At 50.7% G+C, this 13,984-nt stretch overlaps 1 protein-coding gene across 4 annotated transcripts in view; it reads right to left on the bottom strand.

Annotated features, from left to right (window-relative positions):
- The window catches only part of Trappc9 (trafficking protein particle complex 9), a 551,206-nt gene extending 538,554 nt beyond the window's left edge, over positions 1 to 12,652 (bottom strand). For 2 of the 4 annotated variants that reach the window (XM_008851069.2, XM_008851072.2), the window contains exons 1-2: positions 12,498 to 12,651; positions 5,779 to 6,371 (exon numbers count right to left, since the gene is read on the bottom strand). In XM_008851069.2, the coding sequence (XP_008849291.1) occupies positions 5,779 to 6,362 (584 nt within the window). In that variant the 5' untranslated portion in view covers positions 6,363 to 6,371; positions 12,498 to 12,651. Of the gene's footprint in view, positions 1 to 5,778; positions 6,372 to 12,149; positions 12,173 to 12,497 lie in introns of those variants that run through there. The other 2 variants (XM_029555013.1, XM_017802700.2) reach the window with 2 other exon arrangements.
- Positions 12,653 to 13,984: the final 1,332 nt, after the last annotated feature.

Genomic DNA, 13,984 nt, shown 5'->3' with positions numbered 1-13,984 from the left:
CCCCAACACCTCTTTACAAATTTTTTTTATATTTTATTATTTTTATTTTATGTGTATGAGTGTATTGCCTGCATGAGTGTAAATACACCCATGTCATACAGTGCCCGTGGAGGACAGAAGGCATCAGATCTCCTGGAACTGGATTTATGGATGGTTGTCAGCCACCATGTGGGTGCTGGGAATTGAACCCGGGTCCTCTGCAAGAGCAGTCAGTGTTCTTAACTACTGAGCCATCTCTCTAGCCTCTTTATAAGATTTTTTAAGGAAAAATATATCATGAAACCAAAGTAGAAGTTAATTTAAAGTCAAGAAAATTCAATATAAAAATATATTTTTAATTTGTTGTAAAATTTTTAACTGTAGTTAACTTCAAAGCCACAAGCACCAGAATTTAGCCCCAGACCCTGAACATGCCCTCAGTACCCAAGAACAACCACACGTTGCTTCAGTTCCCCATACAGGTGCTCCAGACACCAGGGGAAAGAAACTAGAACATGGAGAGAAAAACTGACAAGACCTGGAAGCCCCCTAATGCCTAGTGGTCTACAGTCCACCACAGCTAAGTGCCAGGCAAAGGCCTGACCATGAACAGAGAAAGGGAAGGTTATCCTTTCTAGAAGCCGAGGGCACCCCCACCACACAGTGCTAAGAGAGGCTCAGCAAGCTTCCTCTCCAATCCACTCCTAACACAATTAATATCCAGTAGAGGAGGGCTGGGGACACGACTCGGTGTGGCTGATGCCTACCTTATTTGCCCAGCACAAGAGGCCCTGCTTGATCCCTATAGTTATAGGATCATAGTTATAACTAAGACAAAATAAACCTCAGGAAAGGAAACTATAATTAAATATACAGGCTGTATATCCACAACTTGATCCAGACAAATGAAAATATTTAATATGCTCGTGACTGTGGCGCCTTTTTGTGGCTCACGGAAACAGGTGCTTGGAGTTCCAGGCCACAAACCAGCCTCATGCAGAGAAATGTGTATTTTCACAATCAAAGAAACTCTAGAACTGTGTAACAACCGTTCTCAATTAAAATCCAAAAGAACTTTGAGAAAGGTGATGTCTTTGGGGGCGAGGGGAAGAGCACCATGCAGACTTAGAAGTCTACAAAGTTAAAAAGCCGGTCCAACCCAGCATTGGAATGTTTTGCAGTCAAGGGGCCTCATCCTGTGACTACAATCAAATAAATGCCCTGTAAGATGCCAGGGTGCAGAGCCCAGGTTCCAGAGCAATGTCTCTCTGTTCAGGACTCTAAATCTAAAGTCGGAACTGCAGTGTTTTACACTCGATTTCAGGAGTCTTCTGGACCATGAGCTGAGGCTGCCTGGTGTCGGTGAACAGATGACTGAAACTGAACTTTCTCCACCTTTTAATGCCAAGCTAGGTATTGAGAGCATTACTCTGAGCCAGGCATGGTGGCTCACCTCTGTAATCCCAGCAGAGGCAGAGGATCAAGAGTTGAAGGTTATCCTCAACTACTTAATGCGTTTGAGACCAGCTGGGCTACTTGAGACCCTGTCACTCCATAAGGCTGGGGGTATAGCTCAGCGGTAGAACACACCTTTAACACTGAGCATGAGAGAAGCCCTGGATTCCAGCCCTGGCGGCACAAAGAAAGCAAAGAGCATCTATCTTTGTCTGACCTGCATTATCTGCAGCACCTCGTGGAGGAAGTAAAGCCAACCGCCTGTCTCTCTAGGGGGTGGAATTCTCTGGTGCCTCACCTGTCTCCTGCCCCACTGCCACCAAGTTGTGCCCACACAAGCTCCCTCTTCGAACCTGCTGTCCATGCTCTGGCCACCTCACACCCGGCCACAATGGGCTCTTTACAGTCTATGTCAACAGCCTTCCTTCCACAGGTGCAGTGCCTTGAACGCCGCCCTAACAGTCTGCACTCCTCTAGTTCCACTATCAGGGCTCTCTTCCTCTCCTGGCTTCCAGCGGGCTCCCTAGATCAGCTCATCTGTGTGAATGGTTCTAGACACAGGCTCAATGCTGACACCTCTTGAATTGCAAACTCAAATCCAGACACTTAGGATGTCTCCTCTTGGCCACCCGTGTACACCTGCTACGCCTCCCCACTGTAGCCAAACTCTCACAGTACACCTGGATGTTTCCTGCATCATATTTGACCCCACCTTGGTTGTTGAAGCATGCCTCAGTGGACCCAGCCTGGCACACAGCAAGTGCCCAGAGCTGTGTATCAAGCTAGCTCGAGGGGGTGGTCTTCCCCAGCAAAGACAGTCTCCTGCATAGAGCACTTAGGAGAGTCCTTGTCCATAACATAGGAGGCCCAAAAGACAGCTCAGGACATGGACTCATGGTTCCCCATGGTCTGATGGCCTCAGTGACAAGCCTGTCAGAAGAAAGAGGATGAAGAGAGCCCAGGCCAGGCTATTGTCAAGTGGATCTAGGACCTTGTGGGGGACAGAAGGGCCCAGCAGTCATGGCAGGAACCCACCACCCCCCCATGTTTCCCTGGGGCACAGCCCCAACTCCCTATACTTAAATGAGAAGAAATCTCTCAGCAAGTCTAGTGTATCTCTACAGAGACAAAGTAAATGAAAAATGCAAGTGTTTGCATCTGGGCCAGAGCAGAAAAGAATGTGGAGACTCGGGGACCATGTGGGGGCAGCAGGACGCAGAACAGGACCACTGCCAGACAGTAAGGTGAACCAGGGAGGGGACACTGGGGACTGGGTCAGCCAGTAATCACCCTGCAAGGCCAACCTCAGACAATGGAAGGGCTAGATCAGTGACACAGATGAGTGGCATGCCATCGGCCTTGCCCAGTGCAGGGTGGACTTTCCTGCCTACACCTGGGCCTGAGGCAGGAGGGCCTGGCAGGGTTCTGAAGGCAGAGAGGGAATGGTGGTCAGCCACTCGGCTCCTCCTCGAGTGCTCCAGATCTGAGTGAAGCAGATGTTTGGGAGAAGGTCAACTTTTCTTGATCTTAAAAAAGTCACCCTGAGCATCTTAAAGAGAGAGACAGACGGCTGTCCACTTAGAATGGCCTCTGCCCCTTCTGGGGAAGCTGCTGAGACCAAGGAGAGGAACTAATGGCAGGCTCAATGTGAAAGGAAACGGAAAGGCGGGCAGCAACCCTGCAGCAGCTCTGCTCCCAGCACGCCTGCGCTGCCTGCCAGCCGCAGTCACCATGCACGCCCGCAGCCGCCACCACCCACCGCATGCCTCACTCGCTTCCAAGCCTGGGATGAAGCAGGCATCACACTCTCAGGGGTCTGCAGCTAAAATGCCCCACGAAGAATGCCTCTGCAGCCACCCAGACGAACTGGCAGCTCACATCCTCCAAACAAAAAGGAGTTAGTAAAGGCCCATTTGTCACCAAATACCGAAGACCCAAAAAGGTCCCTGAAGCAAGTATTTTGACAAATATCAAACACCAATGGGTTACGTGCTAATAAAGCTAAAATTAAAGAGCGTTTACAAATTAAAGGGTTGCTCAGAACACACAGGGAACTAGGCAGCAGTGATTGTTTTCTGAGCCATGAGAACAGCACACGGGGCAGACCAGCTACTTTCAAAGCGGTGTGTCCACAGCACACGGGGCAGACCAGCTACTTTCAAAGCGGTGTGTCCACAGCCTACCTTTTCAGACCCAACAACACACTCACAGGGCGGTATGAGAGGAAAAAAAAGGAAAGAAAAGAAAGAGGAACAGGAAAAATTAGAAACATACAAGAACAGAAAGAATTCTGACAGCTACCACTCTACACACAAGACCTGATGAGGGTTCTGATGGGTGGGGCTCGCGTGAGCGGGAAGTCAGGGCAATGCACACCCAGCACTGCCAGGAACACTAGCTCTGTGGGGACAATTACCTTATGGCTCCTGAGCCAAACCAGAGCTGGACAGCGTCCAGACGATTCCCCTCAAGCTACAAGAAACTAGGACGTGCATGTCACAATGGACATGTGCTCACTCTGATAGGGGGTGGAAGCACCTTCAAGGCTCCATCTCAGCTCCATCTCAACTCCAGGTCATCGTAAAAACGGAGACTAATGGGTTGAGATCGCGACAGCCTGCCAGTGACCACAGAATGGTTCACTGCGTCGTTACCTCACTCAAGCCCAAAGGCTGCCAGAGCGTTGATAATGGCGGTAACAACAGGAATGGCTGTACAGATTTTTACTTATGCCACATTTCCAGGGCCTAGCACTGAGGCTGAGACACGGAAGCTCTGGATACACACGTGTCCGTATCGGCCACTCAGCTGGGTGGAGCTGCATCCCAACACACTCTCTCCTGGAGAATTAATCGTGAATGTGGATTTGAAGAGGAAAAAAAGGAGCTGGCGTCCACTGGTGGAAGCTGATGACTGACGAATGTCCTGGTGCCTCACGTGGCAAAGGAGCCAGGCATGCCACAGTGCTCCTTAGAAGGGAGAAGACTCCTGTAGACCACACTGTGAACTCACCATCACCAGGGTCTAGGTGGGAGGCAAGGGTGAGCAGGGAACAGCCTTGGCTCCGGAGTAGGCTTAGCTGGGACATCAGTTCTGCCACTCAGCAGCTACCTGGGTTACTAGATCTTCCTTCCCAGAAGTCAGGCCATGAAACCACAGGCTTGCTGCCAGGATGAAGCAGGTTGGCCTGATAGGCCTTTCCTTTCCCTTAAGCCAAAAACTCCCATTCAGGTGAGCCGTGAAGATTACTTCCAGGCCTTGCCAGATGCCAAGGCTCCTCTGTGCTTCCCATCCCTAGAGCTGAACTTGGCCTACCTTCTCAATTCTGTGACACTTTATCAGACTTACCACCAAGCAGATAACTGCTGTGCAACTGTAGAGAATTCCAACAGCATGCTACTTTGGGGTGCCCACTCTGCAGCAGGCCCATTATGTCACTGAGCCCCACAGATGGAGTGGGACAGACTCACCTCCAGGGCCTGCCTGAGGCCATGAGGCCAGGGAAGGGTGCAGCTGCACTGCCCTCTCCCCAGGGAAAGTGAACCCCTCTAGGCAAAGGCTGCTGCTGAGCTTGGCCCCTCTTCTGACAGTGGGCAGAGAGCTTGAGAAATGACTAGGAGAGTGAGTATGTAACTGTGACCAGAAGAACATGAAGGGATACTGACAAGGGTGGAGCCCTCGGACTCTGACCTGCTCCACCTTGGAAGGCACTTCCCACACATACGGGTGGCTCTACAGGAGTCCCTTGGTGGTGTTTCTGACGTGCTGCAGCTCTGAGGTAAGGAAGAGACCTGGTACCCAGAGTACTGGCCTAGAGGTCAGAAACCTAGGTAGGCTCCACCCCCAGTTGAAACACATTACTATCATTTTTAACCTAATATATATCATCAATGTAAAAAATACTTACGATATTTTATGTTCCTTTTGCAGAATATGGTATGCATTTGCACACAGCCCACCCCAGCTCACACTAATCTTGTTCCTGATGCTCAAAGCTTCACAGAGTGATGGCAGCTGTGCTGGACAGTGGACGCAGAGTCCCACCAGGTGCTTGTGAGTCTGGGGAGTAGGTGTGTGGACCCTAAGGGGCTCTCCATATCCTGCAGCTAACCCCATCTTTAAAAAGTCTTTGGTTTTTGCCAGGTGTGGTGGCACGCACCTTTAATCCCAGCACTCAGGAGGCAGAGGGTGGGTGACCTCTGTGAGTTTGAGGTCAGCTGGTCTAAATAGTGAGTTCCACCCATGGGCCGGGCCCTCCACTATCCTTGGTCCCCAGACACTCTATCACTGGTTCCCTCCTCCCTTCTGGGGGCTTCTGCGTAAACGGTCCCTAAATAAACTTACCTACTATCCGTGTCCAGTCCCACGAAGTCCTTCTTCTCAAAGGGGACACACAGAAGGGGGATCTTGTCCCCGGATTTGTCGGTGGCTCTGTCCAGGCGCTTGGACTCCAGCACGATGAACAGGGACTCGATGAAGTCCTCGATGCGCTTCTCCACCGAGTCGCAGTCCTCGTAGCTGGGGTAGAAGGCCACGTCAGGGCGCGGCTGCTCCGCCACATCCCCCTGCAAGCCGAAGACGAAGAGGCGCGAGTCATAGAGCGTGGCGCCATAGATCTCCTTCTGCACATGGAACTTCTCGAAGGTCTGCGGCCAGTCCTTGGCCGAGAAGCAGTCGGTGATGGTGATGAGGCCCACCACCTTGCGGTGCGTCTGCAGGTCTCCCCACTCGTTGTTCTCGGGTGGGTAGTGGTGGCGGTAGCGGATGAAGAGCGCGCGCTGCGAGTCACGCACGCTGAGCTGGCTCACCGCACAGATCCTCCTGTAGATCCTGAAGAAGTTCTCCTCCGATACGATGCCCACAGGCTGCACCACCACCAGGAGGGTCTGGTGGTCCTCGGCACACTGCATGTAGTCGGGGACGCTCATCCTGACGGCCTGCCAAGGAGAAAGCGCACCTGTGCCAGGCAGTCTCTGGGATGCCCAACCTGCAGGGCCCCCAGGTAGGCAAAGGCCTGGGTCCCGGACCAGGTCTACCCCCACTGGGACTCAGGGTCTACACTGGCTATCTGTGTGACCACAAGTGATCCACACAGTGCCACCCCCACAAGGTCTCCCCAGTTTTAGTGAGTTGTGTGGCAGTGTGCCCCACAGTCCAGATTCAAAAAGACAGGATCCTGTTCATGGGCAGAGAGAGTTACCACCCTATGTTGGCTTCCCTCAGTTTGATATTCAAATTCAATACACTTCTGATTAGAATTCCTAGGTTTGTAGCAGAAAGAAACAAGCTAATTTGCAGGAAAAAGTAGCTAAGCAATTCCTGATGTACCACCACAGAGGGGCTGTGGACTCCCCAAGACAGCACAGTGGTTGAATTGTCAGTGACATTGCAGAAAGGCAAGCCCAGAAGCCTGGAAGCTGACCCAGGAGACCAGGAGTTCAGGCCAGCCTGGGCTACACAAACTCTATCCTTAAAAGAGAATGACAGAAGGGTGGGGAGATAGCTCAGCGAAGAGCCCCAGCTGCTCCTGAAGAGGACCTGGGTTCAGTTCCCAGCACTATGTGGCAGCTAACAACCAACCGTAAATCCAGTTCCAGGGGATCTGACACCCTTTGCTGGCCTCTGTGTACGCTGCACACACCACACTCAGAGGTATGCGCGCATATACATAAATTAAAAATAAAAATAAGATTTTTTTTGAAAAAGAACAAAAATACCCTAAAATGCAGTGCCGATGGCTCTGTGACGTGTGGCATCACTGCCTGATATATTTAAGCTGCTGAGCTGGGTATATGAGCTTCAGCTCAGGAAAGCTATTAATGATGAAAGAGCCTGGCATGGTAGCTCATACCTTTAATCCCAGCATTCAGGAGGCAGAGGCCCACAGATCTGAGTTCAAGGCCGGCCTGGTCTACATAGCCAATTGCAGGTCAACCAGGGCTACACAGTCAAATCCCGTCTTGAAAGCGAACAAAAATAAATTTTTTTTAAAAATGAAGGACTAGCTAAAGAGTTAAAATGCACATCGTTCCAGAACAGAGATGAGGCCACTAGAATGTAATCAGCCAGAACCAGAACCACACAGATGAGTAAACCTGGCAACAGCAAACAGCCACAGTGAGAAAGTGGGTCAAGCGGGCCAGGACCTGGGATCAGGACAATGGGCCATCATTAGAAATGGGCATGACCCTGAAATGAGCAAAAGACTCCACAGCTCAAAGAGGAAGCTTGAATAGCCAATCCATGCACAGAAAGATGCCCATCTCAACAGCAACCAGGAAAAAGAAAAACCACAGTGATAGATCACTTTACACCCACCAGGCTGACAAAAGCGCGCGCGCGCGCGCACACACACACACACACACACACACACTACAGCTCTGTATTGCAAGGTGTATCCATTGCTATGCAGATGTCCCTGCCATCCACTTCTAGAACTTTCCATCTTACAACACTGAAACTCTGTACCCATTAACCATTAACTCCCCATTGCCTGAACAGCTCCTGGAACCACCATTCTATGCTGTGTTCCTGAGACTCTGATTCCTCTCGGTACCTCAGATGCACAGCATCATACAGGACTGGTCCTTAAGGGATGGGCTTGTTTCACTCAGAACGTGTGCCTGCCCCACCCACTTTGTACCATGTGGTCAGAAGCCCTTCCCTTCCCAAGAGTGAATGCCGTGCCTGATGTTGAACTAAAGCATTCTGCTTATCCATGCATTGACGGGCACCTGGGTTACGCTCACTTTGGTCTACCGTGAATACAGCGGCACAAGCATAAACATAAAAAAGATTCATGTGTGGAAAACAATATGAAAGTCTAGAAAAATAATGTTCACAAAACTGAAGATCAGGGGCTGGAGAGATGGCTCAGTGGTTAAGAACACTGGCTGCTCTTGCAGAGAACCCGGGTTGGGTTCCCAGCACCCACATGGGGGCTAACAACCGTTTGTAACTCCAGTTCCACAGGATCCAACATCCTCTTCTGACCTCTATAGGCATTGCATGGCACAGATATACTCACATACATGAAGGTAAAACACTCATACACACAATATACAAATAAATAAATTTTTTTGTTTGTCTGTTTGGTCTTTTTTGAGACAGGGTCTCCCTGCAGCCCCAACTGGCCTGGAACTCACTATGTAGACCAGGCTGGCCTTGAACTCCAGACATCTGCCTGCCTCTGCCTCTTGAGGGCTGGGATTAAAGGTGTACCCCACCACGCCCACCTCACAAATAAATTTTTTAAAAACAGGACAATCAGGCTGAGGAGATGGCTCAGTGGTTAAGAACACTGACTGCTCTTGCAGAAGACCCGGGTTCGACTCCCAGCACCCACATGGGGGCTACAAACCATCCTTAACTCCAATTCCAGGGGAATCCAAAGCCCTCTTCTGACCTCTGCAGCATTGTACCGCACGGGTGCACTCACATACATGCAGGCAATACACTCATAACACATAAAATAAAAATAATAAAATTTTAAAAAAACATACAAACAAGCCAGGGGTGGTGGTGCACGCCTTTAATCCCAGCACTTGGGAGGCAGAGGCAGGCAGATCTCTGTGAGTTCGAGGCCAGCCTGGTCTACGTAGTGAGTTCGAGGCCAGCCTGGTCTACATAGCCAGTTGAAGGTCAACCAGGGCTACACAGTCAAATCCCATCTTGAAAGCAAACAATGAAAACTACAGTGAGACCGAGAAAACAAACGGGGGGGGGGGGGCGCTCTGCTGTTAGGAGCTCCTGCTGCTGTCCAGGAGTTCAGCGACAACTTGCAGCTTGCAACTGCCTGTAACTCCATCTCCAGGGAATCTGACACCCTCTTCTGGCCTGTCGGCACCTGCACACACACATGGCATTTGTTCATACAGAAACACACACACTCACACACAGAGGCACACACACATAAACAAATATAAATCTTGAATGAATCCTAACATTGATTACTTTAAAATTAAAAATAAAATGAAAACAAAAAACGTCGGTAAGATGAGGACACTGTTGGTGGAAATGTGAACTAGCTCAGCCACTGTAGAAATCAGTAAAACGGTTCCTCATAAAACTGAAAACAGAATTTCGGTCTAATCCAGCTGTACCACTCCTGGAAGTAGTTCTAAAGAATTCTAAGTCAGCATGCCACAGAGATACTTTCACACACATGCTCACCGAAGCACTGCTCACAACAGCTAAGATACAGACTCTGCAAAGGTGTCCATCAATAGATAAAAGGATTAAGAAAGTGTGGTATGTGTATGCAATGGAGTATTATTCATCCATGAAGAAGAATAAAATCATGTTTAATAGAACTGGAGATCATTATATTATACAAAATAAACCAGACCCAGAAGACACGTATCATGTATTCTCTAACATATGTAGAATCTAAAAAAAATTTCTTAGCTAGACCTAATGATGCAGGCCTATAATCCCAGCAAGGTAGGAGAATCAAAGTTCAAAACCAGCCTAGATAACTTAGTGTCTCAAAATTAAAGGCCAGCCTGGTCTACATAGTGAGTCCAGGACAGCTGGGGCTACAAGGAGACCCTGTCTCAAAAAGACAAAAAAAAAAAAAAAAAGCATATTAAAGGCTTCTGGATTTAGCTCAGCGGCAGAGTGCTTGCCTAGGAAGCATGATGCCTGAGGTTCAATCCCCAGGACCAGAATAAACATTCCTACTTTTAAAGAATGACAGAGTAGAGGGCTGGTAAGATGGCTCATTGGTTAAGAGCACTGACTGCTCCTGCAGGGGACCCAGGTTCGAGTCCCAGCACCCACATGTCGCTACAAACCGTCCTTAACTCCAGTTTCAGAGGAATCAAAGCCCTCTTCTGACCTTCACGGCATTGCATGACATGGGTGCACTCACATACATGCAGGCAATACACTCACACATATAAAATAAATTTTTTAAAAAAAAGAATGACAGAGTAGATAGTGGTTGTGTTTATTTTTCAATTACCCTATGTGGATAAAAATAAATAAAAATAACAGAAATAAAATTAGACAACACAGCCACACATGGTTGGTGCCCTTTAACCCCAGCACCTAGGAGGCAGAGGCAGATGGATCTCTGTCAGATCGAAGCCAGCCTGGTCTACATAGTGAGTTCCAGGCCAGCTGGGGCTACAGAGAGACCCTGTCTCAAAACAAACAAACCAAAAATTAGACGACACAGTTACTGACCCTCCAGCTTTGGGGTTCTAAAACAACTTGGTCCTCTTGGACCCAGTGGCCTCTTGGGGCCCCTTCCACCTCTAACTGGGCATGAGACACAGAGGAAGAGTCGTACCCATGTCCTGGCATAAGACCTCAGCAAAGGTCATCTCCAAGATGCTCAAAATCAGAGCAAAGTTCTGTGAACTTCTGCCCCCAATTCAGAGTATACCTCCAACCCAGGAAGAACTAGGTCTGACAGAGGTGGGGAAGGGAGCGCACTCGGGGTAGGAACTGTGTCAGCAATCGATTGTAAGGGAGGACCTGCGTCTTCAGGCTGGCCAGGACTGTGCTCAGCAAACTCCAGTGGCAAATGGAAGCTCATATTTCCCCACAGCCTTCTCCCCAGGACACTGTGACGGAACAGCCTGGCCCAGAGGCAGGTCCAACATCAGAGCAAAGCTGGGACCCGTATTAAAATATCAAAAACACATTTCCTCAACTTGTAGTGTTTCAAGAAGTGAAACACACACAGCTGGCGAAAAACCATTCCAAGATATGGACCCCAAGGCGTCCACGAGTACAGTCAGTCCAAAAGCTGCCCGTAAATGTCTACAGCAGTTATTCGTAAAAAGCAAAAACTGGAAACACAAATGTCCAATGTGCTGAAGATACACCGAACACGGTCTCTCCACAGGATGGAATACTTCTCAGCCATGAAAGAAACAAAGTTTGGATGCGCTCTACACACGGATGAACCTGGAGAGCAGTAGGTACAAAGAAGCCAGACACTAAGGACACCATTTTATGATTCTACTCATACAACATGCCCAGAGCATGCAAACCCATAGGCGCAGACTATTAGCAGCAGCTAGCAGTCCTGGAGTGGGGGATGAGGAGATACCCGCCTTTAATTCCAGCACACCGGGAGGCAGAGGCAGGGGGATCTCTGTGAGTCCAAGGCCAGCCTGGCTACATAGTGAGTTCCAGGCCAGTTAGGCCTACAGGAAGACCCTGTCTCAAAAAGACGAAAAAAGAAAAAGAAAAGCCAAATCTTGCCAGGATCTCTTCCAGAAACGACTAGGTCTCCAGCACCTGCCCCTGGTGCCCTCGTTTCATAACAGACAGGGCTGAGTGAGGAAGTGGCTAAGACTCAAGTCTGCAAAGTCACTGTTTTGAAGGGGGTGTGTCCGCCTCCTACCTTCAGAGTTCAAGAGAACCCTGAGCCCAGAAGACCACACACCAAAGGAATTTGAGTCGGTAACAAATGGCAGATAGGAACGACCAAAGACCGGGCAGTGTGACACGTTCTCATCCCAAGCTGTCGCTTTACAGCAATGATCTCGTCTCAGGGAAACTGAGGCCGCTGGACCTGGAGACTGGCCGGCCCAGGCCTGGTGCAGCCAGGAGCAGCCCAGAGTACGCTTGCAGCCGGGAGGGCGAGGGGCGTGGCACACCTTGCTGCCAGCTTCCAGCACCCCGAGGCGGAGGAAGAGACTCTGCACCTGCAACTGAGAGCCAGAACCAGCCTTGCCCAGGAGGCCGCAGGTGCTCACCGTCCGGCTTACGTGCGCAGGGCCCGGCACTGGTGTGCGCTGGGTCCTCCAGGTGCGCACAGCCCCACAGGTACAGGAGCGTTGCAGGGTGGCAGGCTGTCCAGGATGGGCAGGGGACCCGGGTGTCCAGGGACCCGGGCAGGTGTGGACAAAGCAGGGGACCCCGGAAGGTGTGGACAGGGCAGGGGACCCCGGCAGGTGTGGACAGGGCAGGGGACCCCGGCAGATGAGGACTGAGCAGGGGACCCCGGCAGGTGTGGACAGGGCTTGGCCCCCCAACAGGTGAGGACAGAGCAGGGGACCCCGGCAGGTGTGGACAGGACTTGGCCCCCCGGGCTGGGCACTTACTCTGCGCCACCGGCCCAGAGCTGGAGCGGAGGCCTGGCGAGAGGCGGGACGAAGCGGCGGGGCCGCAGCTCTAGGATCCCAGGAACCTCCGACCCGCGGCCGAGCCTGTGCCTTCCCTGCGCGTGCGCGGAGTCCAGGCCGAGATCCAGCCCGGGTTTTCCAGAAGATGCCGGGCCAGCTAGCAGGTAGGGAGGGAGGAGCCGGGCTGGGGAGGAGGGAGGAGAGACAAGAAGGAGGAGGAGGAGGAGGAGGAGGAGAGGGTGGTACCCAAACGGGGCGATGGGGAGGGGAGAGGAGGGAAGGAGGCCCTGGAGCAGGGGCACCGACCTGTCCAAGACTCCAGGCTCTAGAGGCACCTCCATCGGGGAGCCCTGGCCAAAAATCCTGTCTATCACCAGGGTCACCGCCCCCACCCCCTTGCCCAGCCAGGCTTAGCGGCCCTCTGGAGGCTTGGCGCCCAACCCCCCACCCCACCCCCTATATCCTCTTTACAGGTTGGCAAAGTAAGGCTTGTGTAGTATCAGGATGCTTCCTCTGTAAAGAGGAGGTCAAGCCTTAGCCTCCCAACTTGGAAGACCCCAGCAATCAGTCCATCCTCCTGAGTCCCTTGGCAGAAAGCTTGCCAAATAGGGTTGGAATTCACTGACGGGTGTAAGCCACTTTGTAAAAAAGAAGAGGATTTCTACAAATATGTGCGCTGGGACATAGGAATTCTAACGGTGGCCCCAGGAAGAACAGAGAGAGGGGAGTCTCTCTCTCCCTTGCATATTTTTAGTTTTCAGTTTAAAAATTCAGTAAGTATTAGTAAAGAAGGAGCAGAGTGGGCCGCTCAGCAAGGGAAACGTGGTCCCGGTTAACAGTTTACAGTAGCAAGCATCTACTGACCATGCTACATAGCCATGCTGTTTTACAACTTATTATATTTTTATTTTTTATGTGTATGAGTGTTTTGCCTGCATGTAAGGGCACCATGTGTCATGCAGTGACCGTGGAGGCCAAAAGAGGGCCTGGGAATCCTTGGGACTGGGATTATGGAAGGTTGTTAGCCACCATGTGGGTGTCGAACTGAACCCGGGACCTCTGCACAAAGCAGCCAGGGCTCTTAACCACTGAGCCGTCTCTTCAGCCCCTATTAGTCATATTTTTAATAAAATAATAAAATACTGTCTTCATCTTTGTCCAGAACCAGGAGGAAAACAATTGTTTGGGGGTTTTGTTTCGGGGTGTGGGTGTGTGTGGGTGTGTGTGTGCACATATGAATATATGTATGACTTTGGAGACCAGAGATCGAGCTGGTTTTGTTCCTCAGGAGTGATTCACCTTGTTTTTTGAGACAGGGTCTCTCACGAGGACCTGGAGCTCTAAGCCACAGAGATGAGCCCGTCTCCACATTCCCAGCTCTGGGATAACAAGTGCCAGCTACTATGCCCAGCTTTACATGGGTTCTGGAGATCAAATGAGGGCTCGCCTGCTTGCACAGCAGTCAG

This window comes from Nannospalax galili, unplaced genomic scaffold (assembly GCF_000622305.1).
Source record: "Nannospalax galili isolate Female #2095 unplaced genomic scaffold, S.galili_v1.0 scaffold525, whole genome shotgun sequence".
Lineage (NCBI taxonomy): Eukaryota > Metazoa > Chordata > Mammalia > Rodentia > Spalacidae > Nannospalax > Nannospalax galili.
Note: the sequence above shows the minus strand (reverse complement) of the source record. Positions and strands in the feature narration are given on the sequence as shown.